We start from the raw sequence: 26,075 nt of genomic DNA, 5'->3' as shown, positions 1-26,075 counted from the left end.
GTACTGTTAGTAACACAGGTTATTTTTCTTTTAACTTGACAGCATCCCTTTAATGTCATATTATGACACCAAAACTAATCTATCTAATCTTTTTTAAAAAATCATGACTAGCTAAAATTTTATTCATAAAACTAAACTATTAATTACTACAGAAGCTTTGTGATTTGATGAATGGGGATGAATGACAGCAAAATAAATAAAGTTGCTTAGTACAAGTAACAAAACAGAATTAGATACTGATATGACAGAAGTGACAGAGGTTATGATAAGAGCACACAAATGGCAGTAAGCAAAGTTTCATTTGCTTCCGTTTCCTTTGTCTTCATGTGAAAATTATATAAATTGATTCAAAGGCTTGAAAAACTTTGTTGCATATTTATCACAATGACAAACAGCTTTGATACACGTTATTTAGATCGCTCAAAAGAATTCTTTAGACAAGTAAAGAAAAGCGTTATGATGATGCAATTAAGATGAGGGTCACAAGTGAAATGAGTTCTAGCTATCTGAGCTTGAGTTGGCAATGCATATAAAAACACTGTACTTTATTGCTAAAGATTGGCTGTTATATTCTTAGCTTCCAAGTAAAATTAAAACTCAGTAGGTATTTCAGATCAATTAACAGTTTGAGCTGAACCTTTTACATTTCAGTCAAACCCTTGTATATAATCAGTTGAACCCATATATACCAAGTGCCCAATGTAATAAAAAAAATATATATACACCATTTTACAATTTCCTGCTTAACATTTTAGCAGCAAGAAATGCATTTGCAATTTATTCAGTTTCCTTAATTAAACAAATGCAAGATATCTTCTGAAGATGGGGGAAGCAAGAGGAGAAATATTATTGTAGTGATAAAAGAGCAATTTTACAAATGTAAATTATTAATTCTACTTGTTTTTCTGCACTCCTAAAACAAACTTGCTATAGTAATGTACACAGGAACACACCATATGCTTAAGACAACTTTTTTAAACACATGAAGCAAGAGCAGGACGTGGAGATAGATATTTTCCTTAAAAATGTATTTTATTTTGCAAGTCAATTATTTCTGTTCAAAATTATCACAAAACAAAGAAAAATATTGCTTGTCTTAATGTGTTAAAAAATAATTGCTGGAAAAACCACATTTTAAACTGTCTATGCTCTTAAAAGATACATTTTTTCAAAGGCAATGTGTCATACGTGAATCAAAAATTGCCCTGGCAAATACAATTGTTGAATTGTAGATTATATTATAAAATCCTTTGTAAATATCGAGATATACTTCTCCATATTTGGAAAAAAACTCTAATATGGTTTGCAGTTGCAAAATTTAACATGGGACTTTCAGACTAGTAAAAATTTTCAAGTATACCAGATTTCAATGCAAGTCCAATACTCTTCACATTTTCTTGAATATTTTTTTCCAATTATGTTTGCTATTTACATTTAATCAACAGTTTGCCCCTACTGAGGTCATCTTTTCCACTTATTTTATTCTGCTGTCACTTCAGACTGCGGAATTTTTGACATGTTATTTTATATGGCAACAGAATGGGATCATCCTGTTAAACACAAGATTATATCTGTACTGGTATGATCAGGTTTGCTACTGAGTTGTAAAGAGGGGACGTTTTTATTCAAATGTAAAGCCATTAATAATAGCTAAGAGAACACAAGAAAATATTTGCCATTTACTTTTTTTCTAGAAACATCTCTTGTCAAATTTACTTCAGTGGCGAAGACCCTTCTCTGCACTTTTGCCTACAGGAAACTACTCTAGTTCTGCCCCTATTTTGTAATCTTAGGGCTCATACTGGTTGTAAGAGCAATGGTGCAGAATTTCTTCAATTTTATTGAATTGGGCTATAGAAGGAACTAATGCAAAATGTTCTATATAAAAGCCATGAAAAGGAAAAATATATAATCAGAGGCTTTTAAATTAAATAAATCTGATTTATCAGTGACACTCCTTTAAGAACCACCTTTTAAAATTAAAATAATGTTAAGTGCTGCAACATATAATCTCTTTCCTTTAGTGATCACAAAAACATACACAAAACTCCTGCTGCAGGCTGAGTCTATGTTCTCTTAATTTTCCAATATAACATGACTTAGGCTATTATTCACAGTTCTTTACGTTTTTTTTCATTCATAACAGTACTCAACAAAAGAATTCACAATACTATATAGAGATGGCAGTTTAAATGTTAGGGGGAAATAACACCTTTTACTTTTAATAACCCAGATTGCATTTAGTCCTTGATTACATTAATGCAATTAACTGTTATTTTACAAGATCATTTGCATTCTCTGATGCCACAGTAATGGGCTCATCATTTCAAATACAGCTTCAAATGTTGACATATTAGTTGATTTTTACTGATTTCCTCTGTCTCCAAAACTAAAATCCCTTCGTTTTTTAGTAACTTTTTGCGCTAATATATAAATACTATTTAGTCATGCTCCATCTCGCTATTCTTCTCCTTAGGACATTTTTCAGTTTGCTCTTTCTACTTCACTTTTCATAATTTATCTTGTCCTTTAATTTCTAATGTCCATAATTAGGGCAGAATATCCTCAAGGAGTAGGTAAAAAATGTACACTATGGCTATTCAGCAAGAATACAGTAAATTTAAACCATTTTTTCTTAATTAGAATCAGGACTGATAAAGTTCTTAAGGGAAAGGAACATGTTTGCCTTGTTGTTTGTCTATATACATTAAGGTCGCCCATCACTGTGGTAACAGAATGCTTCTTAACATCTATATTTAATACACCTTGTACAATGAGGCTCTGATCCTCATAGGATTGGGGTCTTTGGGAGTTACCAGAAATAATATTAAATAATTGGAAATTACCAGAAATAATAAATAATAATTAACAACAAGCAGAACAATACTAAAAGTTAATATAATGGAACTATTCAGAACTAGTGGTGACTATTTTGAGATATGATACAAAATAAATACCAAAACTGGATTCAGAAAATGCAATGAAAGCAAAGAAGTTACATACATCTGTAGGGTTAAGATATTAGTTATAAAATTCAATTATATAAACAAAGTGGTCTTAGCAAGGTAATGTGTTTTTTTTCTTTTTCAGAGAGTAGGAAAACACATGTCCAAAAATTTAAGGACCTGATCCTGCAAATACTGAAGCATGCACATAACTTTATGCACATGAACAGCCCAATGAATTAAATGGAGTTCTTCATAAGCACAAATTTAAGCATATTTATAAATGTTTGCAGGATGGGGACCAAAATTACATATTTTTTCAAACGTATTATTTCGGTCACAGGAAACATATATAACCATAAGAGAGCACAACAGGGACCAGGAAACTTGCTCTAAAAAATCATGTAGTTCTGAATACTTACTGTAGCTGGGGAGGCCCGCATTGTATGTGTCACTGAATGAGCAGAATTTTCCATTGAATTGCCAATCAGATAGGTCCCTCCAGAGCTGCTAATGAGTTGTCCTCCTGTGACACCCATTTGAATCCCTCCAGAGCCCACCATACTATGAGATGAGACCACTGTTGTCACTTGTGCAGAACCTCCTTGCGTATCAAAGTAATTCCCCCCGGTGTTTTGGCTATACATCTGGGTTTCTGTGTAAGGGTAAGTTGTTGTTCGGCTTTAGGAAAAGAAAAAAACAAAAGGAATTTATTTGTCTTCTTTATTGAGTGCAATATTATCACTGTGGAAATGAGTATACAATAGTTGCAATCAAATTAAATAAGACTAGTGCACAACCCATGCCCCCACTGACAATAACATTTTGCAATATCTAAGTATTGAGTAATTGACTTCCATGACTAAGTAGTGGAAAAAAAAGGTTACTCACCTTTGTAACTGTTGTTCTTCGAGATGTGTTGCTCATATCCATTCCAATTAGGTGTGTGTGTGCTGCGTGCACGTTCGTCGGAAAATTTTTACTCTAGCAACACTCGGTGGGTTGGCTGGGTCGCCCCCTAGAGTGCCGCCGCCATGGCGCCGGATATATACCCCTGCCGACCCAACAGCCCTTCAGTTCCTTCTTGCCGGCTACTCTGACAGAAGGGAAGGAGGGCGAGTTTGGAATGGATATGAGCAACACATCTCGAAGAACAACAGTTACAAAGGTGAGTAACCGTCTTTTCTTCTTTGAGTGCTTGCTCATATCGATTCCAATTAGGTGACTCCCAAGCCTTACCTAGGCGGTGGGGTCGGAATGAGATGTCGCAGAATGTAGAACTGCTGATCCAAATGACGCATCATCTCTGGACTGCCGAACCAATGCGGAATGTGATGCAAAGGTGTGGACTGAGGACCAGGTAGCTCCATGACATATCTCCTGGATGGGTACATGAGCCAGGAAAGTGGCAGATGAAGCCTGAGCCCTGGTAGAAAGAGTGGTAAGGTGGCTCATCAGAATTTGAGCCAAGTCATAGCAGGTGCGGATGCATGATGTCACACAAGATGAAATCCTCTGGGAGGAGACAGGTAGGCCCTTCACTCAGTCTGTGACCGCAGCGAAGAGATGGGGTGTTTTACAGAAGGGCTTTGTTCGTGCGATATAAAATGCGAGTGCCCTATGGACGTCTAGGGAGTGCAGTTGCTGCTCCCGGCGTGATGAGTGTGGCTTCAGGAAGAAGACCGGAAGGAAGATATCCTGGTTGATATGAAAGGCCGATACCACTTTAGGGAGGAAGGCCGGATGTGGTCACAACTGTACCTTGGTCTTTATGAAACACTATACACGGGGGGTCCACCATGAGAGCCCGAAGCTCCGAAATTCATCTTGCCGATGTAATGGCTACGAGGAAGGCTGTCTTCCAGGACAGGTACAGCAGCAAGCAGGTTGCTAGCGGCTCGAAGGGAGCAGTCATAAGTTTGGCTAGAACTAGGTTGAGGTCCCAAGTTGGGGCAGGGTGGCGTACTTGTGGGTATAATCGCTCCAAGCCCTTGAGGAACCTCGAAACCATGGGGTGAGAGAACACTGAGCGGCCGCTCTCCCCTGGGTGGAAGGTAGATATGGTGGACAAGTGCACCTTCAATGAAGATACCGCTAGGCCATGCTGTTTCAGAGACCAGAGGTAGTCCAAGATGGTAGGGACCGGTACCTCGGTGGGAATAACATTACGTTGGTCACACCAGCAGGAGAAGCGCTTCCACTTGGCCAGATATGTTAACCTAGTGGAAGGTTTCCTACTACCCAGGAGCACTTGTTGCACTGAGGCAGAGCAACGTAACACAGACTGGCTTAACCACACAGTAACCATGCTGTGAGGTGAAGAGACTGCAGGTCTGGGTGGTGAAGTCTGCCGTGATCCTGAGTTATGAGGTCCGGGCAAAGAGGTAGAGGGATTGGGTTGGCTATCGATAGGTCGAGCAACATGGTGTACCAGTGTTGCCTCGGCCAGGCTGGAGTGATCGTGATCAGGTGGGCTCTGTCTCTGCGAAGCTTGAGCAGGACCCTGTGAACCAGCGGGAACGGTGGGAAGGCATAAAGCAGATGGCTCGTCTACAGTATCAGAAATGTGTCTGAGATCGAGCCCTGGGAGAGACCTTGGAAGGAGCAGAACATCTGGCATTTTCTGTTCTCACGGGAGGCGAAGACATCTATGTGCGGAAAGCCCCACTTCCGGAAAACAGAATGGATAACATCCAGATGAATCAACCACTCGTGAGACAGGAAGGATCTGCTGAGTTGATTCGCCAGAGTGTTCTGAACCACTGGGAGAAAAGATGCTACCAGGTCTATTGAGTGGGCTATGCAGAAATCCCAGAGCTGAATAGCTTCCTGACAAAGGGAGAGCAACGTGCTCCTCCCTGTTTGTTTATGTAAAAACATGGCTGTTGTGTTGTCTGTGAACAGTGAGACACAACGGCCTTGTAAATGCCCTTGAAACGCCTGGTACGCAAGGCGGACTGCTCTCAGCTCCCGCACATTGATGTGCAAAGCTAGTTCCTGAGCTGACCAAAGGCCTTGAGTGTGGAGATGTTCGAGGTGGGCACCCCAGCTGAGAGATGACACGTCCATTGTCAGGGTCATTGAAGGCTGAGGCGGATGGAATGGCATCCCTGCACAGACCAGGGAGGGCGTCAACCACCAGTCCAGGGAGCCTAGGATGCTCGGGGGGATCATGAGGATCGTGTCTATACTGTCTCTGCCCAGGTGGTATACCGAGGAGAGCCAAGTTTGAAGGGGACGGAGACGTAGTCTGGAGTGTTTGGTCATGAATGTGCAGGCAGCCATGTGACCCAGGAGGCCGGGACAAGCGCAAGCCGAAGTTGTCGGGAAGTTTTGTAGGCCTTGTATAATTGATGCCATTGCCTGAAACCGAGGCTGTGGTAAGCAGGCCCTGGCGAGATTGGAGTCCAGAATGGCCCCAATGAAGTCTATCCTTTGTGTGGGGACCAGAGTGGATTTCTCTATGTTGACCATCAGGCCTAGTTGCTTGAATAGGTCCTTGACGATGCCCACATGACGGGTGACTTGGGTCTCGGAGGCTCCTCAAATGAGCCAATCGTTGAGATATGGGAAGATGTGTATCTGACGACAACGGAGGGAGGCGGCAATTACAGCCATGCATTTTGTGAATACTCGTGGGGCTGCAGAGAGGCCAAACGGAAGGACTATAAATTGGAAATGTTGATGGTTGACCACAAACCGGAGCTACCGTCTGTGCAGAGAGTAAATGACAATGTGAAAATACGCGTCCTTCATATTGAGGGCGGCGTACCAGTCTCCCGGATCCAAGGATGGGATGATTGTCCCCAGGGATACCATGCGGAACTTCAACTTTATCCTGAACTTGTTGAGTCCTTGCAGGTCTAGGATAGGTCTGAGACCTTCCTTCACCTTGGGGATTAGGAAATAGCGGAAATAGAACCCCTTGCCCCTCGAGTCCTTCGGTACCTCCTCTATAGCTCCCATGGCAAGGAGCGTCCGTATCTCTTGCAAGAGGAATTGTTCGTGAGAGGGGTCCCTGAAGAGGGACGAGGATGGGGATTAGCGGGGGGGGGGGAAATAAACTGGAGGTGGTATCTGAATTCTACCGTGCGTAGGACCCAATGATCGGAAGTTAGTTGGGTCCACGCAGGAAGGAAAAGGGAGAGGTGGTTGTAAAAGGGAGGGAAAGGATCCTGGGAAACAACTGGTATGCCATCCTAGGGTGTGCCTTCAAAAGTTTGGTTTGGGTCCGGCGGGTGGTTTGGAGGGACCCTGATTCTGACCCCCTTGGGGTCCAGACTGCCATCTGCGATTGCCTCGGCCGTGCCTTCTGCTGAAGTCCTGTCGTGGCCGAGGTGGGGGGTAAGGGTGGTGAGGCTGGGGGCGGAAGGATCTGCGCTGAGTCAGCGTGTGTGCATCCTGAGCGAGCGCATAATCACCCTACTGTCCTTTAGGCTTTGCAGCCTAGGGTCAGTCTTTTCAGAAAATAGGCCTTGGCCATCAAAGGGCAAGTCCTGCATGGTGTGTTGTAATTCAGGTGGAAGGCCTGACACCTGAAGCCATGATATTTGCCTCATGGCGATTCCTGAAGCCAGAGTCCTGGCTGCAGAGTCGGCTGCGTCCAGTGAGGCCTGGAGAGAAGTTCTCGTCACCTTCTTCCCTTCCTCCAAAAGGGCAACAAACTCTTGGCGGGAGTCTTGGGGAACTAACTCCGTGAATTTTCCAACCGCCGCCCAGGTGTTATACTTGTACCGGCTAAGCAGGGCTCGCTGGTTTGCCACCCTGAGTTGGAGGCCCCGAGCAGAGTATACTTTGCGGCCCAATAAGTCCATGCGCCTAGCCTCCTTTGATTTTCAAGCAGGAGCTTGCTGGCCATGGCGCTCCTTTCGTTGACTGATTGCACGACAAGGGAGCAGGGTGCACGTTCTAGAACTCGTACCCCTTACAGGGCACCATGTACTTCCGCTCAACTCCCCCGGCCGTGGACAGAATAGAGGCTGGAGACTGTCAGATGGTATCGGCATTTGCCTGGATCGTACGAATGATTGGCAAGGCCACTCTTGCGGGGGTGTCAGCTGACAAAATGTCCACCACAAGGTCCTCTATCTCTGGGACCTCCTCCACCTGAAGATTCATATTCAGGGCCACGCGTCTCAGGAGGTCCTGATGTGCGCTCAGGTCAATTGGAGGAGGGCCCGAGGAGAATGTCCCCACCACCGCTTCATCTGGAGAGGAGGAAGAGGAAAGGCCAGGGACAAGAAGGTCCTGTGTGGGCTCCTGTTCTTGGGCGACGTCAGGCTCAGGTGGGACCTGAGAGTCTGTTGACTGAATGGGAGCTTCCTCCGTACCTGCAGGAGGGGGGTGGCTGACAGTCGCCTCCGGCACACGGTGTTCCGATGGTACGGAGTGTGATGGCACTGGAGGCGCACCTTGGGCTTAGTGATATGCCCAAGGTGTCCAGAAGGACCACTGATGAGGTCCTTGTTCTTGGGCCTGGGTCTCCTGGAAGGCTCGGCTGGGCACATCTGAGTCACGGTCCTGTGCATAGGAAGCACTGTCCACGTGAGATGACACAGATGTGTGTCGAGACGGCCACGGAGGAGCTGAAAAGCCCTGGGAAGGGTCTCCATCTCTAAACGATCTCTCTCTGTGCGGCACTGGAGAGCGGTACCGGGCGCCATACCGGTACCGGGAACAAGACCGGGACCTGCGACTGGAGCGGTGCCGGGAGGTCGACCGGGATCTCGAAGCTTGACATTTGGAACGGTTACGAGAGGCATGGTGCCGGGAACGGTGCCAGGAGCTGGATCAGTGCCGAGAGTACCAGGCCAGTGAACAGGATGCTGAACGGTGCCGCGAGTGCGACCGGTACCGAGATGGAGAGCAGTGCCAGGATTGCGAGCGGCGTCAGGACCGGGATCGGTGACGGGACCGAGAGCGCTGGTGGGACCGCGATCGTGATTGGTGCCGACAGAGGATGCTCTGAGCAGGGCAGACTTGCCAATTGATTGTATAACCTGCACTGGCGGTGCCAGGGGTTGAGGCAGCGCAGACTCCGTCAGCGCGATCAGCTCCCTCGCTGTGGAAAAGGTCTCCAGCGTGGAGGGAATAGTGAGCTCAACCACGGAGTGCGCTGGGGAGCTTTCAGGCACTGGACTTGCGGGACCGGAATCGACGGTGCCGAAGCTGGCGGTGCTGTGGCAGGTGTCGGTGCCGGATGGTCCGACTTAGGTGGGTGCTCCGACTGTGGTGCAGGCGGCATGGAAGCAGCAGGAGTCTTATGTTTCTTAAGCCGCGGGGAGAGGGAACGGTGCCAAGCAGACGTCTGTGCTGGCGACGGTCGGTGCTGAGGGGCCTTAGTGATACCGGTGCGATCCGGTGCCGAAGAAGCGCTTCTCCCTGATGCGGACTGCCCGGCGCTCGGTGCCAAGGGCGGAGGAGTAAAAGCTGCCTCCATCAGGAGCTGTTTGAGACAAAAGTCCCGCTCTTTCTTTGTCCTCGGCTTATAGGCCTTACAGATCTGGCACTTATCCGAGAGATGGGATTCCCCGAGGCACTTCAGACAGGAGTCGTGGGGATCTCCCGTTGGCACCAGCTTGTGGCAGGCCGAGTACGGTTTGAAGTCCGGTGAAAGGGCATGGGCCCCGGTACTGGGTGCGGGGAAGGGGCTAATCCCCAAACCCCTCTCAACTATAAACACTAACTATATTATAGAACGAATAAAACTAAGTACAACTATAGAAATTATAACTATATACACAAGAATTAGTAAGAGAACTACGAGTAGCTAGGGAAGTGGAAATCAGCTAAGCTGCGCTCCACTGTTCCAACGACCGACACGGACGGTAAGAAGGAACTGAAAGGCTGTTGGGTCGGCAAGGGTATATATCTGGTGCCATGGCAGCGCCACTCTAGGGGGCGACCCAGTGGACTCACTGAGCGTTGCTAGGGTAAAAATCTTCCGACGAACGTGCACGCGGCGCGCGCATACCTAATTGGAATCGATGTGAGCAAGCACTAGAAGAAGAAGAAGTATTTTCCCCCCATATGGATCATCAGGTGGGCTTGAATTCTGACCTTTCAGATCCTCAGCATAGACAGGGCCCTGTGTATTTGGCAATTTTCATTTTTGTCCATAGAATTTGCTGCAGAATTCACCCCCTTGTTGCAGGACTGTATCCCAGAATCTGATTGATTTCAATTGCATTTCTAGACGTTATTAATGCAGAGAAAATCTCAAAAATGTGAACTGGGTTTAAACCCAATGCAGCGTCATCTGTCTGTGTCTGCAGAGAACATGAAGCAGTAGCTCTGGGAAGTGTGACCTGCCCCAATCATCTTAATCAGAGCCACTTTGAAATTCTGTGGCTGAGCAATTTAGCATTTTCCCAAGTTGCCATGGAATTCAGCTTCCTGTCTGTCCCCCTACCAGGGTTGCCAGGTGTCCAGTTTTTGACTGGAATGCCCAGTTGAAAAGGGACCCTGGTGGCTCCAGTTGGCACTGCTGACCAGGCCATTAAAAGTCCAGTCGGTGGTGCAGCAGGGGCTCCCTACCTACCCTGGCTCCGCATAGCTCCCAGAAGCAGCTGCCATGTCCCTGCAGCCCCATGGCACATGGGCGGCCAGGAGGGCTCTGCACGCTGCCCCTGCCCCGAGCACCGACTCCCATTGGGAGCTGCAGGAGTAGCACCTGCAGGCGCAAGGGCAGCATGCGGCACTAGGGTGACAAGATGTCCCGATTTTATAGGGACAGTCCTGATTTTGGGGTCTTTTTCTTATATAGGCTCCTATTACCCCCCACCTCCGTCCCAATTTTTCACACTTGCTGTCTGGTCACCCTATGTGGCACCTCCCTGGCAGCCCATGTGCCTAGGGGCTGCAGGGAGCTGGCAGCCACTTCCTCGGAGCTGCGGTAAGCGCCATTGGGACCCTGCAGCCCCTCCCACACCCCAACCCCCTGTCCCAGCCCTGAGCCCGCTCCTGCACCTGAAACCCTCCTCAGCCCTAACCCCCAGCCAGAGCCCACACCCACTTCCACGCTCCAAATCCCTCGGCCCCTCGGCCCACTCCTGCACACCAAACACCTCATCCCCAGTCCCACCCCAGAGTCCACACTCCCCCTGCACCCCAACCCCTGCCCCAGACTGAAGCTCTGTCCTACATCCTTAACACCTCATTTCTGGCCCCATCTGGAGTCCACACCCCCAGTCCAGAGCCCATAACCCCCTGCATCCCAACCCTCTGCCCCAGCCCGAAGCCCTCTCCTGTACCCCAAACCCCTGCCCCAGCCCAGTGAAACTGAGTGAGCGTGGGAGAGAGTGTGCAACAGAGGGAGGGGAGAAGGAGCTAGTGGGGAGAAGGGGCAGAGGTGTTCGGTTTTGTGCGATTAGAAAGTTGGCAACCCTAGTCCCAGCTGTGCCAGAATCTATCTGGCTGCTGCCTCCTGCCCTCCAGCTTTCTCCAGAAGAGTGAGTTAATTGGATAACAGTGTATGCTGCCTACATTAAACCATGAAACCAGACACCACAGCATGAGGGCATCCAAAATTACTATCCTTCTGGACAACAAGGCCTGGGCAAGACTTTCTATGCACTTTGTCAACGCTACTCTATAATTATTCAGAAGAGTCCACGTGGATAAGGCAGAAAACTCCCCTTTCCTCTCAAGAGGTTGAGCATTCTGACTTAACAAAACGGTCTAAGAGACTGGAATCAGAAATAGATCTCAGGTCAGCTGATGAGCAGTGCACTACAGGCCATGACAACACACTGTTTTTTTTTTTAAAAGAATAAAGACTTACACTTGATTTATTAACAAATCAGCAGAGCAAGAGCTCAGTGATAATTTAGCCTTCTGTAGATTCTACAATCTATTGGCTTTTAAACAATGGCAGAATCACAGAATACATGAGGCCATGATAATAGCACAGACCAGAACTTGTTAGTTTAAATTATCTTTACACTGTGGCCATCATGAACTCCCTTGGGATTCTCCCTTGTCGTTCAGAGCCTCTTTAGAAGCTATGAAGCTTCACTTTCAAATTTTTTAATGCTTTTAAATCTTTGTGCTATACTATTATTGTCATCAGAGGGTGCAGCTTCTAAAGCAGCTTTTAAAGTTTTTTTTTTTAAATGATTCCAACCTCCTTTGTAAAGTCTACTGAGATCTATACATGAAAAGCACTATATAAGAACTAGGAATTCTTATTATTTACTATTATTATTATTATTATTTCAAAAGTTTAAAAACAGCCATGAGAATTCACCACCAACCTAAGAAGACTGCAGCATCATATGGAAAAAAAAAATCCAGTGAAAAAATATTTGGTAAGGAGGGAGTTCCTGGATGTGCATTCTACTCTTTAATAAAACCTCTTCTTGAGAGCTGGAAGCATTCAATCTTGTGCATCACCAGGCATGCCAATTACTAAAGTTCTATGCACGCCCTGTTATATTTTATTGTTTACGTACCATTTTCCTCTAGAAATTTTCAAAAAAAATTAATACTACTAGAAATAAAACTTCAGGGGATAAAAAAACTTGTTTTACAGAATGACTGAGTTTGTAGCACATCAAAACAGAAAGCAGATATCCAGTTGCGAATTCAGTAAATCTAGGCATGACTGTAATGCTATTATTGAAATAAATTCAAAGTTGCACAGCTGATTATCTAACAACGGACTGTGGGCACCTACATACTGTTACTACCCTTATTTTTTAAAACATTCTTCAGTTTCTACTCTCATACTTTTTTTTTGGAAAATGTATATAATAATCATGAATAAATGCTCTGATACAGAAAGGATAAATCTTGTTATTGTTCTCCCTTAAGTTTAGACTGTGTGTATGCACACACAGAGAAAGTGATTTATTCCCAACAGACTCTATTAGGTTTTATGTAAATGTCAAGACTCTGATCTGTTGACTTCTATAAATTAGTGCTCCTGCCATCCCATCATGCCTGAGCCAGTACCCTAACTCTACATAACCCTGAATTTTCTTTGAACTACTAATTCACTAGATACGCACCATCTCTGTATTTATGTTTGTATGTAGGGGTTGTTTTTAGTTTTAGAATCACTTTTACTTATATTGTCTTCTTCAAAAATATTTTTCCTCTGCAATGAATTTTCTTCCTATTATGTCATGTTTTCAGGGGCAGCTCTCGGCATTTTGCCGCTCCAAGCACGGCAGGCAGGCTGCTTTCGCAGGCACGCCTGCAGGAGGTCCACGAAACTCTCCACAGGCACACTTGCAGGAGGTCCACCGAAGCCACAGGACCAGCGGACCCTCTGCAGGCAAGCCGCCGAAGGCAGCCTGCCTGTCGCCCTCATGGCGCTGGTAGAGTGCCCCCCGCGGCTTGCCACCCCAAGCACGTGCTTGGCATGCTGGGGCCTGGAGCCGCCCCTACATGTTTTACCAAAAAAAAAAAAAAAAGGCAGCCATCTAATTAGATAGTTTTGAAGCTGCTTAAGAATCTGAACTCGAGAATGTGCACTGAAGTTGAGCCTATAATTTTTGAGTGTTAATCATCTTTTACTTTGTTTTCAGAATCATCATTCTCCAATTGTAAACTATAAAGATTGAATTATTAATTCACATTGCTTATTATTAGCACTCTCATACAAATAGAATTCTTGGAAAATATATGAAATAATCAAAATTATATATATATATATAAAATTATAATTATATTTTTAGAATTATATTTTATATTTTAGAAAGATTGGCACACATTACAGTGACAGTAAAGGGGTAGTACACAACACTTCTATGTTTAAAATGAGGAAAATGACTTTCTTTGCAATCCTATTTATTTTTCGGTAGTTCTATTCCACATAAGAAATAAAGGGCATAAATATAAAAAGCAGAATTACTTATCAGACTTTTTTGAGGACTATCCAGTCTGAGCAGGTAGAAATGTTTGTCAGAAGTTACACTTATATTTTTGAAATGTAGGTTAGCCTTACACCATACATAAACATTTCCAAAGGGACTTTTCATTGAGCTATATAGTATGGTGGATGTAAAAAAAATATATGGATAGTTCCAAATAATGAATGAGGAGCTGTGGACCTAGGATTGTGCATCACATAAAACAAATAGAATACAGAAATGAACACCAGCAGCCATATTGGTGTGCCACAGGCTCCAAAAAGACATCAGCTTCACAGGAAGAATATGATAGGCATTGGTCAAACCCAGATGGAAGCCTGTGTCCTTAAAAGTATCTTGGGTCAAGATCAGATCAGTGATGAAAATCAGCTTTTGGAATGTGAGACTAATATATGAAACTACTAAAACTGCTAAAAAAAAATCAAGAAAAAAAAGGACAGATATATCTTGATGCTCTTGTTATCAGTGAGTATAGGTGGACAAGTTCAAATAAATTACATTTCAGAGAAATGTATCAGAGATCATAATCTACTGTAGGAAAGCAGATGATAGCCATGAAGCTGGCATAGAAATTCTAAAGCTGAAAAAGAACCGAGCAGGCACTAAGCGAGTGGGAATCATTAAATTAAGGAATTACTGGAACTTGTTTTCAGACTAGATTCTTCAAAGTAACAGTCATACAATGCTATGCTCCAAACCAGGAAAAGCCTGGAAAAAAAATTGATTTTTATGATTTTTTTATAGGATGTGTTAACCAAAGTTCTCAAATATTATATCATAGTGACTATGCATGATTTTAATGTAAAGGTTGGAAGTAACAATAATTGGTTGGATAAAGTCAGGGATTTGGACATGAATCAAACTGGTGAACAACTAGCAGAAAGTTGCAGTGTAAATGACCTACTGATAAGTGGAGCAACACTCCCTTCCCACATAAAGAAATCCATAAAGTGACACGGAACTCCCCCGATGGTACTACAAAGAACCAGATACATTGCTTCTGAATTTCAAGGAAGTTTTGCAGCTCACTGGCAGATGTACGTGCATACAGGGTAACAGACATGGGAAATGACCATAATCTTTGTATCATTAAATTGAAGATCAAGTTAAAGAAGATGAAGAAGGGTAAAAGAAGGCCATGAATCAAGAGCGCAAAATTAGAAGACCCAGACACAAAAAGTGCTTTTCAGCTGGAACTGAAGAACAAGTTCAGTGTTCTCATGGAGTCAAACTGAAGAAAACAAAGTCACTGATACTATCTGGGAAGATATCAGAGAATGCTATCTAGAAAGTGCAAATACAGTCTTAATAGCAATGGAATTTAAAAGGTATGGATGGTCTAGTGATGCACTTGGGAAACAGTGGAAAAAAGAAGTGTAAAGCACAAACTTACGACTGCTAAGACAAGAAGAGACAAGCAAGTAGCAAGAAGAATACAGAGCTCTAGACAGAAAGATAAAAAGCAATGCTAGAAGAGATAAAAAGGCACTTATCGATAGAACCTGTCAAGAGGCTGAAGATGCCAGCCAAAGAGGTGAATTTACTACTTTGTATAAAACAACCAAACACTAAACAGGAAACTTTAGCAGTATTGGAGCCCTATTAAAGATGCAGTACTTTAGTACAGAACAAGAACAAAGGAAAAGATGAGAACATTTTCCAGGCTGTTTTAAATAGACCAAGTCCAAGTGAACTACTAGAAATGCATAATGAAGACCTACCACCAGAGCTTGATATTGATTTAGAAGACATTACAATGGAGTAAGTTAGAAAAGCCATTAGTAAACTTAAAAATGAGAAAGTGGCTGGAGAGAATAACATTACCAGAGAGATACCTTAAAAAGTTATGAAACAGCCATCTATGACTTTCCTTGGGTTTTTGGATAGAATATGGAATAAAGAAAAGAACTCAACCAAATGGAAGAGGGGCCTTATTGTAAAATTGCCAAAGAATGCGACTTTACCAACTACAATAACTGAAGAGAAATTATATTACATTCAGTGTCTAGGAAAATCATGTGCAACATCATCCTGGGGTTTGAGCATTGGCCTGCTAAACTCAAGGTTGAGAGTTCAGTCCTTGAGGGGACCATTTAGGGATCTTGGGCAAAAATCTGTCTAGGGATTGGTCCTGCTTTGAGCAGGGGATTGGACTAGATGACCTCCTGAGGTCCCTTCCAACCCTCATATTCTAAGATTCTCCATCTATAAAACATTTTAAGAAACATATAGATCTCCAACTTATAGAAGAACAAGCAGGTTTTAGACCACTGAGATAATGTGCAGACCATATTGTTGTTCTCAGACATATTACAGAACAAAGTGTAGAATGGCAAGCCCTCTTGTGATAAATTTTATAAATTTCCAGAAGGCTTCTGACAGTGTACACAGAGACAGTCTTTGGAAAATTATGGCATATGAGAGAATACAAGCAAAAAATGATTAAATCGCAGACCTACATGATAATGTTGAATGTGCAGTCAAAGATGGTGACAAAAATCAATCAATGCTCTGTAGTGACAACTGGAGTAAGGCAAAGTTGCATTATGCCCCCACTATTGTTTGCATTGGTCACTGACTACATCATGAGGAAAGTAACCACAGAAGATAAGCAGTGAATTTTATGGACAAATTATAAAGCATAATTTGATGACTTTGTTTTTGACAGACATTGTCCTGATTAGTCAACATATCACGTAATGGAAGAAAAGACCCAACTTTTGGCACAGACAAGAAGTTAGCTTGTTCATCAGCAAGGGAATGGCAAAAATATATGACCATCAAGCACCCCAAAAGCAACCATCAAAGTAGATGGAGAAAACAATGAAGAAACACCAAAAGAACTAAGTTATTTTACCTCAGATGTGCCATGATGGTGACACTATGCTACATATTAAGCAATGAATATCAAAAGCAGCACAACTCACATAAATTTGAAAAGATTTGGAAAAGTAGTATGATTGGCACTAACACAAAACTATGAATTTTTAGCACTGGCATCATGTCTGTTCTCATTCATGAAGCAGCGTCATGGAAATCTACAACAGAAATTGATAAGAAGATCAACCCATTCCAAAGTTAAAGCCTGCAAAAGATTTTCGGAATTCACTGGGAAGAGTTTCTTGCAACATCAGAAATTCTAAGAGCAGACCAATCTGAAGCATTAAACATGGTATGAAGAGGAAGATGAACCTTTTCAGGACACACTTTAAAGATGCCATCAACACAATTTCCACATCAAATGATAATATGGAGACAACATGAACAGAGAAAAAGAGGGTGACCTAGAGAAACATTATGCAGAATAACAGAGCAAGAAGCCAAATCCATTAACGTGACACCCAGAAGCCTGAATAGACCAGCACAAGACTGAAATAAGTGGCAGAAAGTAGTGGGTGCCTTATGCACCAGAGGATATGAGAGGATATAGAAATAGAGAAGACAAATATAAATTTACATTTAAGGGGTTATAGTTGTATAGTGGGGAACGCTAATTTTCTACAGTTACTATAGACACTCTCTAATGTGTCTTATATAGATGTTATGTTAATGTGCACAGGTGGCAATTCACCTGCAAAAGAGTCAAGAAATTCCAAGTTTTGGCTCCCATAGCAACTGTATCACAACTTCTTTTACATTTTGGCATGAATCCCATGAATCCTATGTCCCAGCATAAAGCCTGAATAAACAGGTTTTATGCAGAGTGCTCCTTGGGAGCTACACTGAACAGAATCCTTCATTCCCAAAACATGGGAAGGAAATATTGCAGTTCATGGGCTGCAATAGCCTCCATAGCGCTCCATATGCAAAGTATAGCCAGCAGATCCACACAGACATAGGTCCCCCATTCTCATTGGCAGACAGCAACAAGGGGTGGCAATTTCTCCAGCATAAACTCTCCAAACTATTAGAAGAGAAACAGATCACATGGCTTGAGGTTGGATAGACTAATAGAATGTCATTGCTTCCAACTATCAAATTTCTCTTTAACTAAAAAAAACGCATAAAAGTCTAAAGAAAGGGTAGAAGGATGGGAGGGTCTATGTTTATCAGAGAACAAAAATTACAGGTAAGTAATTTGCTTTTCCCCAGAAGTTAATTATGGTAAATCTACTCCATGTATATTCTATATATAAAATAATTACATAAAATATATCTGCAACAAGAAAACTATATAAGAGAAAACTTGCACAAATCAGGGTTGCATAATAATACATGTAGAAATTCCATTGTGATATTAAATGAATAATGTTGACAAACCATACAGCCTACATATTACTGATTACACAGACACTTCCAAAATGTGTTAAGAAGTGAAAATAAATATGTAAGCATAAACAGCAACACAGTTTTTGTACAAGGAGACAAACACTGCAGAATCCAGTATTCAAACCAATATTTCTTACTCATGGAAAGATAAACGTTTTAAAGTCCACCGGACACATAGCATTTAAGAAAACTTTGGACTCATGAAAATTGAGTAATTAAAAAAAAGTTCCCCTGTTTTGAAGCCCATGTTCTCTGAGGACTCTTACGGCAGAGAAGAAGGATGGACTGGGGGATCCATACTGACTACAATATCTCAAAGACACAGTTTCTATAGATTAACCATTCTTTCTTTGTGAATGTGTCATCATGGATTCCACTGTAGACGGCTGGCACAGAGCATCCTCTTCAGGATGGCAGGCACGAAGAACACCAGATGCATTAGTCAAACAAGGATGGGAGTACTGCTCTCCTGAATCTGGTATTGGATCTACCAGTCAAGTGCAGTGCACAGTGTTTTACAAATGTGAGCAGACTGCTCCACCTAGCTGCCTGGCAGAGTTCAGATACTGGAACATTTCTGAAACAGGCCAAGGACGTTGCTTGAGCTCTGGCAGAGTAAGTCTTGGTAGTGGGGGAGGTATATTTGACAGCTGGCAGCAGAGATTAGACACAGTCTAAGTTCTCTCTTGCTGCCACAGATGGTAAGAGGGAACTGTGGGAGGGTTGTGGCTGCTATGCCCTTTTATGTTCTTGAACCAGAGTACAAGGAAGCACAGGACATTGATACTAAAAAAAGTTTCAAAGAAGAAGGTGGTGATTGCTGGTGCAGTAGGGCTGGATACTATCTGGAAGGGAAAATCAGAGAAATACAGTGCCAATCTCTCCTAGACTCCAATGCCCAGGTAACCATTGCACATACCACTGTCACTGAGAGGAGTCATCAAACCTATAAATTAGCTGTCAGGGTGGATAACAGAGTAATGCTTCAAGTTCTGGGAATGCGGCACACAGTCGTCAAGCTCCAGGCTTTACAACTAACCTGTGAATTCCTTTTGGTAAAAGATGGCACTCAGTATGCCTGATTGGGACTGACTTCCTGAAGAAATACCATGCTATTGTGAATTTCACCAACTGTTCCCATTCACTGTTGGGAAGGTGATTTTCCCTGTTCACTACAGATGGCCATGTGGAAGTGTGTGGAGTGGTGATAGAAAAAAAATCTGATGGCACCTCTAAAATTGAGATGATTATCCCAGGCAGATCAAAGGGTTGGTGCCAAGATGATGAAGGCGGTCTGATTGAGCCCTAACCTTCAAATAGGCTGGAGCTCCTCACTGGACAATCAACTGGTAGGAGCTGGTGTGGCTAGCCAACATGTCAACAAAGCCATTGGTCGCGTATCATGCTGGTCCTGCAGGAAGATCACAAAACCAAGACCCCAGCTGATGTGAGGAAACTGAAACCAGATTAGGGACAAGGCAACAAAAGGCTGGGAAGAAAGGCCCAGTGAGATGCAGAAAAGTTAGGACTTGAGTTCAAGTTTAAATAACACAGTCTGAAGCTTGAACAGATGTGAACAGTACAGGAAGTTTTGTTAGAATATGCAATTATATTTAGTCATGGTGACCCACCATCTGGGATGCCCTGGGTTAATAAAGTATTGTATCAGTTCTGGGAATGCCAGACCTATCAAACAAACTAGTGGAAGGATCCCCATCCATTTTCAGCAGAAGTTCAAGCAATAGGTTGAAAGAAATGGAGGAGAGTGGGCCCATTAGGCTCTCTGTGAGCCTGTGGGCTGCTTCAGTGATGTTGGTGTGGAAGAAACATGGAGGTGTGTGGGTCTGTAGGGATTATCATAGACAATGATGCAGCTGTTAAAGATGCCTATCCCTTGCTCCACACTGACAACACATTGGATTGCCTGGTTAAAGACTGATGGTTCTCCACCCTTGACCTGGGTACTGGTCAATGCAGGTGTATCCAGAAGATAACGCTAAAACAGCATTGTGCACCAAGCAGGGATTTATTGAGCTCAGCATGCTGCCATTTGGTCTGTGTAATGTGCTAGGTACATTCCAGAGGCTCATGGATATCGTGTCAGCAGACTTGCAGAGAACATCCTACCTGGTGTACCAGGATGAGATCACTGTGATAGGCCAAACTTTGGAAGAACATCTGCAGAAACTGAAATCAGTACTCAAGAAATTGAAAGGTGCCAATCTGAAAGTTAAGGCCACTAAGTGTCAGCTTTTTCTTTAGCGAGGTGACATATTTGGGGCACATGATCTCTATGGAGGGAGTAGGCCCAGATCCAGAGAAGGTGGATATGTCAGAGCATGGCCTGTTTTTTGGTATGTAACCAAAGTGCACACTTTCCTAGGCTTGGCCTTCTACTACAAAAGACCTGCAGCAGACTTTGCTGTCTTGGCCAGCCTCTTACACAAAAGCCTCACCAGATGTGAAGTTCTCTAGAAATGTGGAAGATAACTGGAGAAGATTTAAACAATGTTTGGCACTATATCTGCGAAAAGGGAAAAGCAGGTTGGACATCACCGGATTACATTTCACTGCCACAGATGGTAAGAGGGAACTATGGAAAATACACAGCTGGTCCAGCTTTTATGTCCTCCCATGGGAGCACAAGGAGGCACAGGGTGCATGAACGGTCTCAAGGGATGCTGCTGCTATTCAAAAGACTACAATCTCATGAGCACAGAACGCATGCACAACTACACTGGGATTTACACTGACATAAAGAAGAATCTTGGGTTCCATTCCAGGCTCCAGAGGAGAATGTACTGTAACAGGCAGACTTTTCTGCCCATTTCCTCAAGCATGAGCCCTTCTGCTCCATCCCTTCCAAATTGACCCTGTCCCAATCTTGTTTCTTCCCCATCTCTGGCTCCATATCCAGTCCCACTACCCTTACCTATCCAGTCCCAGTCTCCACTGCTCAGGCTTCTCATTCCAGTCCCAGCCTCCTTGCCCATCCATTTCCAGTTCTTCTCTACCCCGAACTCCTTGTCCCCAGTCTCTTTGCTCAGCCAGGCCCAGACCTGCCTGTCCCCCGTGGCTCCTCATCTGAACTCCCTCCGTCCTGGCCTCTAGTGGTTCATCCATGCTCCCTGTGCCCACTGGCTCCAAATGGCAATCTCTCTCCCCAGGCTCCTCATCCAACCTTAGTGCCTCCTCCTAGTCCCTTGTCTCAGTCGCACTGCCCAGTCAATCCCAATCAGGTCCCCTGGCTCTTCATCTGATCTTTCTCCTGGCTATCTACTGGCTCCCAGTCCCTCGCTCCCCCAGCTCCAGTAGTCATGCCCAGCCAGTCCCACTCTCTGGCTCAGCCAGTCCCACTCTCCCCTGGACCCCAGTCCCAGCGTCCTTGCTCAGCCAGTCCCAGTTTCCCTCTCTCCCACAGCCAGCTTGCAGTCCCAGTTTCCACCCCACAGGTTCCTTGTCCCAATCTACTCTCATTGCCACCCCTTCTCAGGGTTGGCTTTTCTTCCCTCTGCATTCAAATCAGGCAGCTTCTTCATCCATGCTGCTTGAGCCCAGCAAGACAGTCACTGAGAGCAGAGGAGAAAGAGACTCATTGCTCTCAGTTCTGATCCCACACACAGCATACCCTGTAGCAATCCAGAACAGCAATTGCAGTGGGCGTTCTGTTCAGCCCTGGGTTGCAGCATGCCCATTGAAGACAGAATCTTTGGGAAATATAGCTACTAAAATCTAAGATGTCTTTACTGAGCATGTGTGACATGCAATTTTTCAAAGGATTATGGGGGCGCTAGGGCGTTTCAAAGGAAAGAGAGTCAGAATTTTTTCAGATGGACAAAACAATGTATAATAACTGAACTGTTCTACTTGAAACTTTTCAGACTAATTTAGCCCAAGGCAAACACCCAACACAAAATTTCAGCCCAAATGGTTAAAGTTTGGCAAAGTGATAAGAAACTGAAAATAGGGTCTTATAATTGGCGGAGCTGGGCAATCTTAACAGGCAGTGCTACCAGCCCAGCCTAGAATAGAATAGATAACTGAGTAATATGTGCAAGAGAGAAGGAAAACAAGCAGCCAGGCAGTATGTGCAGTGGGTCACTGGGAGACGGGAACAGGCATAGGAAGAGAGGAAGACCAAGTTGTGCTGGAAGGCACTAAAAGAGTTAACTTCAGAAGAGTCGCTACACCAGGAAGTAAAGCTGATTCTGCTGTGTCACTTTTGGATTATCAATAAATAAATCTTTGCTGACACCACACTTGCTTCTCTGTGCTCCTTGCTCCTAAATGCACTCACACCACAACACAGATGGAAGAGGAAGATAACTGGAGAAGGGGACCATGTAGAGCTAATTGAGACAATGTGACTCTTATTTTCCTCCTGCAAGGGAAAGAACACATCTCCTTAAACACAGTAAAAACACAAGTAATTGTTGTAGGTGCCACAGGGAGATAGTGTAATTGCAAGTAGGATTATAAATGGAAGGGGACGTGGCCCACAACATGAGTCTTTTTTTATGATATGGTCACTTTATTGCAAAGTTAGATAATCCTTTCTATGGCTAGGATTTAAACTTACCCATAAAACTAAAGGTTAAAAAATATGACAGAATACTGTAGATGTACATCCAACTAAAACAGTTGCAGAAATATACCATTCAGAAATAAATGTATTAATTTTAAGGCAAAAGTTCTATCTGAAAATATTTAAATGATGTGGATTCATCTCCTATTTTCTCCCAAGAATATTTCAAATGACACTATAAGGAACAAGCTTTTAACCACTGAATTTCTCTCATTCACTTACAAAACTGAAACCAATAAGATGTCATTAGAGATGTGTATTTAACCACACATCCTGCCAAGTATGGAAATTGCAATTAATAAACTTACATAGCTCCATTTGTGTAGACTGTGTCACTTCCCTCCACATACTGCACCTGTGCTGGGTAGACATGCTGTACCTGCTGCACAGTCTGCACCTGCTGTACCTGTAAAAATAAAACAAAAACAAAAAACCATCAGGAACTTTATGGGACATGGAATTTTGCAAAAAGAATGTCCAGTGCTAAATGGTTCTAATGGTTACTAAGCAATATGAAATAGTTGGGGCACATGTCTGTTCTAACAGTTATTAAACAATAGAGAATGTAACAGCTGTGGGACAGGACTGCAATCACCACATTATGATACTGACATCTCAGAGCCACACTCTTCGGAGTGCACGTACTCTCAGTGACAAAGTCAGAACCACCTGGAAAACAGTGGACCATATATATTTGCTCCTTCACAACAGCAGCCTCCTGGAACTCAATCCAGTTCCTTTCTATTTAAATCATAATCTACTCTCAAGAGAACTAGGGAAAGTGGATGACAAGTGTGGGTTGATGCTGTTCATCTATTCTAAGCATTACATTTCCTAGGTAAGTAAGTTTCCTTTGGCCTTGTCTACCCTAGATTTTTGCTCCAATGCAGCTACACTAATGTAGCTGGGCTGGTATAAATCCCTAGTATAGATGTGATGCACTGGTGTAAAAACTGGCCTTTATTAGTGTGATATATCTAAGTTTCTAATTGGGGTAAGCTGCATACGTGTACATCACTTTTTACATGAATGCTGTGAAACTAGTGTAACTATATCAAAACACCCAGTACAAATAAAGCCTTTCTCTGAGTATTGAAAGCAGAGTTTCCCCACTTAAACCCACCTTTGCACTCCATTGCCCCAGGTGTCACCTACTTCAGTGGGCTCAGAACACAGTTCCACTCTATATCTAGAACCCAAGTCAAAAAAGTAAATGTTGCATAAATTTTTTTATGAATTGAACTTCAGATAGCAACCTTCCTATCTCAGTGACAGAAATATTTCTTAGACATGCTGTTGTCAGGCAGCCTTGGACCTGGCAGAATATGCCTTAAGGCCTCCCAACACTCCAATCCCCCTCTAGCATGGTTCTCATTTCATTCTGTGGCTCATCAGGAAGGACTCTTTCAGAACTTCTCAATTAGAACATCCCTATCATCCTGACTATCTCTGCAAAATTCTGACTATAACAGATTTTTTCTACTCTCTCTTTTCTGGTACTGACTCATTCATTTAGAAAAGAGATTTTGTGACAGATTTATAGGAACTCTTCCCCATATTGACTATAAAGCCTAGATTCTGAAAACAATCTCAAACTTAAATATTGCTGCTAAAGTTTGATAGAAAAAAATTGAGGTTTTTGACATGACCCTTTCTGAAGGTTAGATTAATTAGTACTTACCGCCAGAAGTTTTGTGAAATATATCCTTTGTGAACCATTTATACAAAGACAGTACTGCTCTTGCACAGCCTGTTCTTTTGGAAAGAATACCTGACCTATTATTTTTCAAAAAAATTTAATCAAGTGGTAAAGGTGATTTCTTAACATATGACAAGACAAGGCTGAATATGTTTACTCTCCAACTAATCATTGGCCTTATAAAAGGGAGATCAGTAAAGAAGAGAAATGATGAGACCACTATATAATCCAAGAAAAATTGTCTTATTACTTGCGTTCAAAGCAGATTTTGTGCATGAAAAGAGGTAATACAAATTATTGCATCGCACAAAAATCTCTGTTCAAGAGTATTCAAACCTAGTGATGTTTTCATCCTCCTTGAATTCCTGTGCCCTCTATCTTATCCTAAATTGTTAACCCAAATCATAATTGCTCTACAAGCATTGGTGGAATTTGATCAGTGAAGTCTATGAGATTAATTTCAACAGGCTTTGAGTCAGTCCTGAAAGCACACTTTTCAACCTTCAAACGTGCCAATATGTTTCATAAGCCATCAAAATTTGCAATTTGCAATTTGTTTCACACAATAAGTGACAGAAGAATATAATAGTTTTCAAAAATAACGTCTGTTTTTAAGGATTTTTTTCTCCCTGTGTGAATCATATAAACAAGTTCTGTAATCTGAGATTTAAGAAGAAAGACAAGTTCCATAGTTTCATCCATATTTTAAATAAAAAAATTGTAGCAGGATAAATATGACTTTTAAAAAAAATTATACATTCTGGCACTCCTACAGCTTGTTTATTAATTCAATATGCTGAAGTATAAAAATCCTTGCAGCAGTATGAATAAAAAGCAACAGATAATGCTCTACCTCCTTTGCCACCTTGCCAGAGAGCATGCTTCAGAATAAAGGTGGGAGGATGTATGTTGACTTATTTAAAAAATATAATGAAACCCTGTTAAGAGTTCAAAATGTTGTAACTAGAAGGTTTCATGGCAGCTGGAAATGACAGTTGAGTGACATCCAGAGTCTGAAAATCAGTTGTTCAGAGTTGTAAGCTCTCAATGAAGCCTTCAGAAAATAAAAGGTTCCTTGCTGGGTCAATATTAGCGACTTGATACCACTATAGAAAAACAACCACACACAGAGCCAATATTAGAGACTTGATACTACTATAGAAAAACACACCCAGCCACACTGGTAGAACTGCATATATTCTGTATAAGCATTTGAGGAGAAAATGTAAAAGATCAGGTAACTCCCAAACAGGTTTTATTTTTGAAGTTTAAGAAAAACTTCATTCAAAACTGAATTTAGAGCTGGATCCAACACATTTTTAGGGAAAAACCATGACTTTCTATAACCAAGATACTTAAATGGTCTCTTTATGGTGATAAGTTAGAAATAACATAGCTAAAAAGCCTTTGTGATGGCCTTTGTTTTGGAAAATTCTGTCTTGAAGAAAACCACTTTAAAGAAGTGTTAAGCCTTGTTAAATAATCAAGCTATATTCTATTTTAAATTATATATTTATAAGGAAGCATATGACTTTTTCAGTTAGAAAAAGTTCATTCACTACCAAAGCCAAATCTATGTTAAACCTCTTGAGAATGTAAAAAGCAACAATGAGGCCTGTGGTACCTTAAAGACTAACAGATGTATTGGAGCATAAGCTTTCGTGGGTGAATACCCACTTCGTCAGACGCATGTAATGGAA

The 26,075-nt window shown here is 42.8% G+C and overlaps 3 protein-coding genes across 10 annotated transcripts in view; 2 read left to right on the top strand and 1 right to left on the bottom strand.

The window, feature by feature from the left end:
• LOC127046791 (uncharacterized) overlaps positions 1-26,075 on the top strand; it is a 541,802-nt gene that overhangs the window by 125,099 nt on the left and 390,628 nt on the right. The gene's annotated exons all lie outside the window — the stretch shown is intronic.
• Positions 1-26,075, top strand: part of LOC127046786 (uncharacterized) — a 396,910-nt gene that overhangs the window by 144,356 nt on the left and 226,479 nt on the right. The window lies entirely within an intron of this gene.
• Positions 1-26,075, bottom strand: part of RFX3 (regulatory factor X3) — a 253,853-nt gene that overhangs the window by 69,093 nt on the left and 158,685 nt on the right. For all 8 annotated transcript variants that reach the window (XM_050944281.1, XM_050944275.1, XM_050944277.1 and 5 more), the window contains 2 exons: positions 22,985-23,082; positions 3,368-3,626 (listed from right to left, as the gene is read on the bottom strand). In XM_050944281.1, the coding sequence (XP_050800238.1) occupies positions 3,368-3,626; positions 22,985-23,082 (357 nt within the window). The remainder of the gene's footprint in view (positions 1-3,367; positions 3,627-22,984; positions 23,083-26,075) is intronic.

Source organism: Gopherus flavomarginatus, chromosome 3 (assembly GCF_025201925.1).
Source record: "Gopherus flavomarginatus isolate rGopFla2 chromosome 3, rGopFla2.mat.asm, whole genome shotgun sequence".
NCBI lineage: Eukaryota > Metazoa > Chordata > Testudines > Testudinidae > Gopherus > Gopherus flavomarginatus.
Note: the sequence above shows the minus strand (reverse complement) of the source record. Positions and strands in the feature narration are given on the sequence as shown.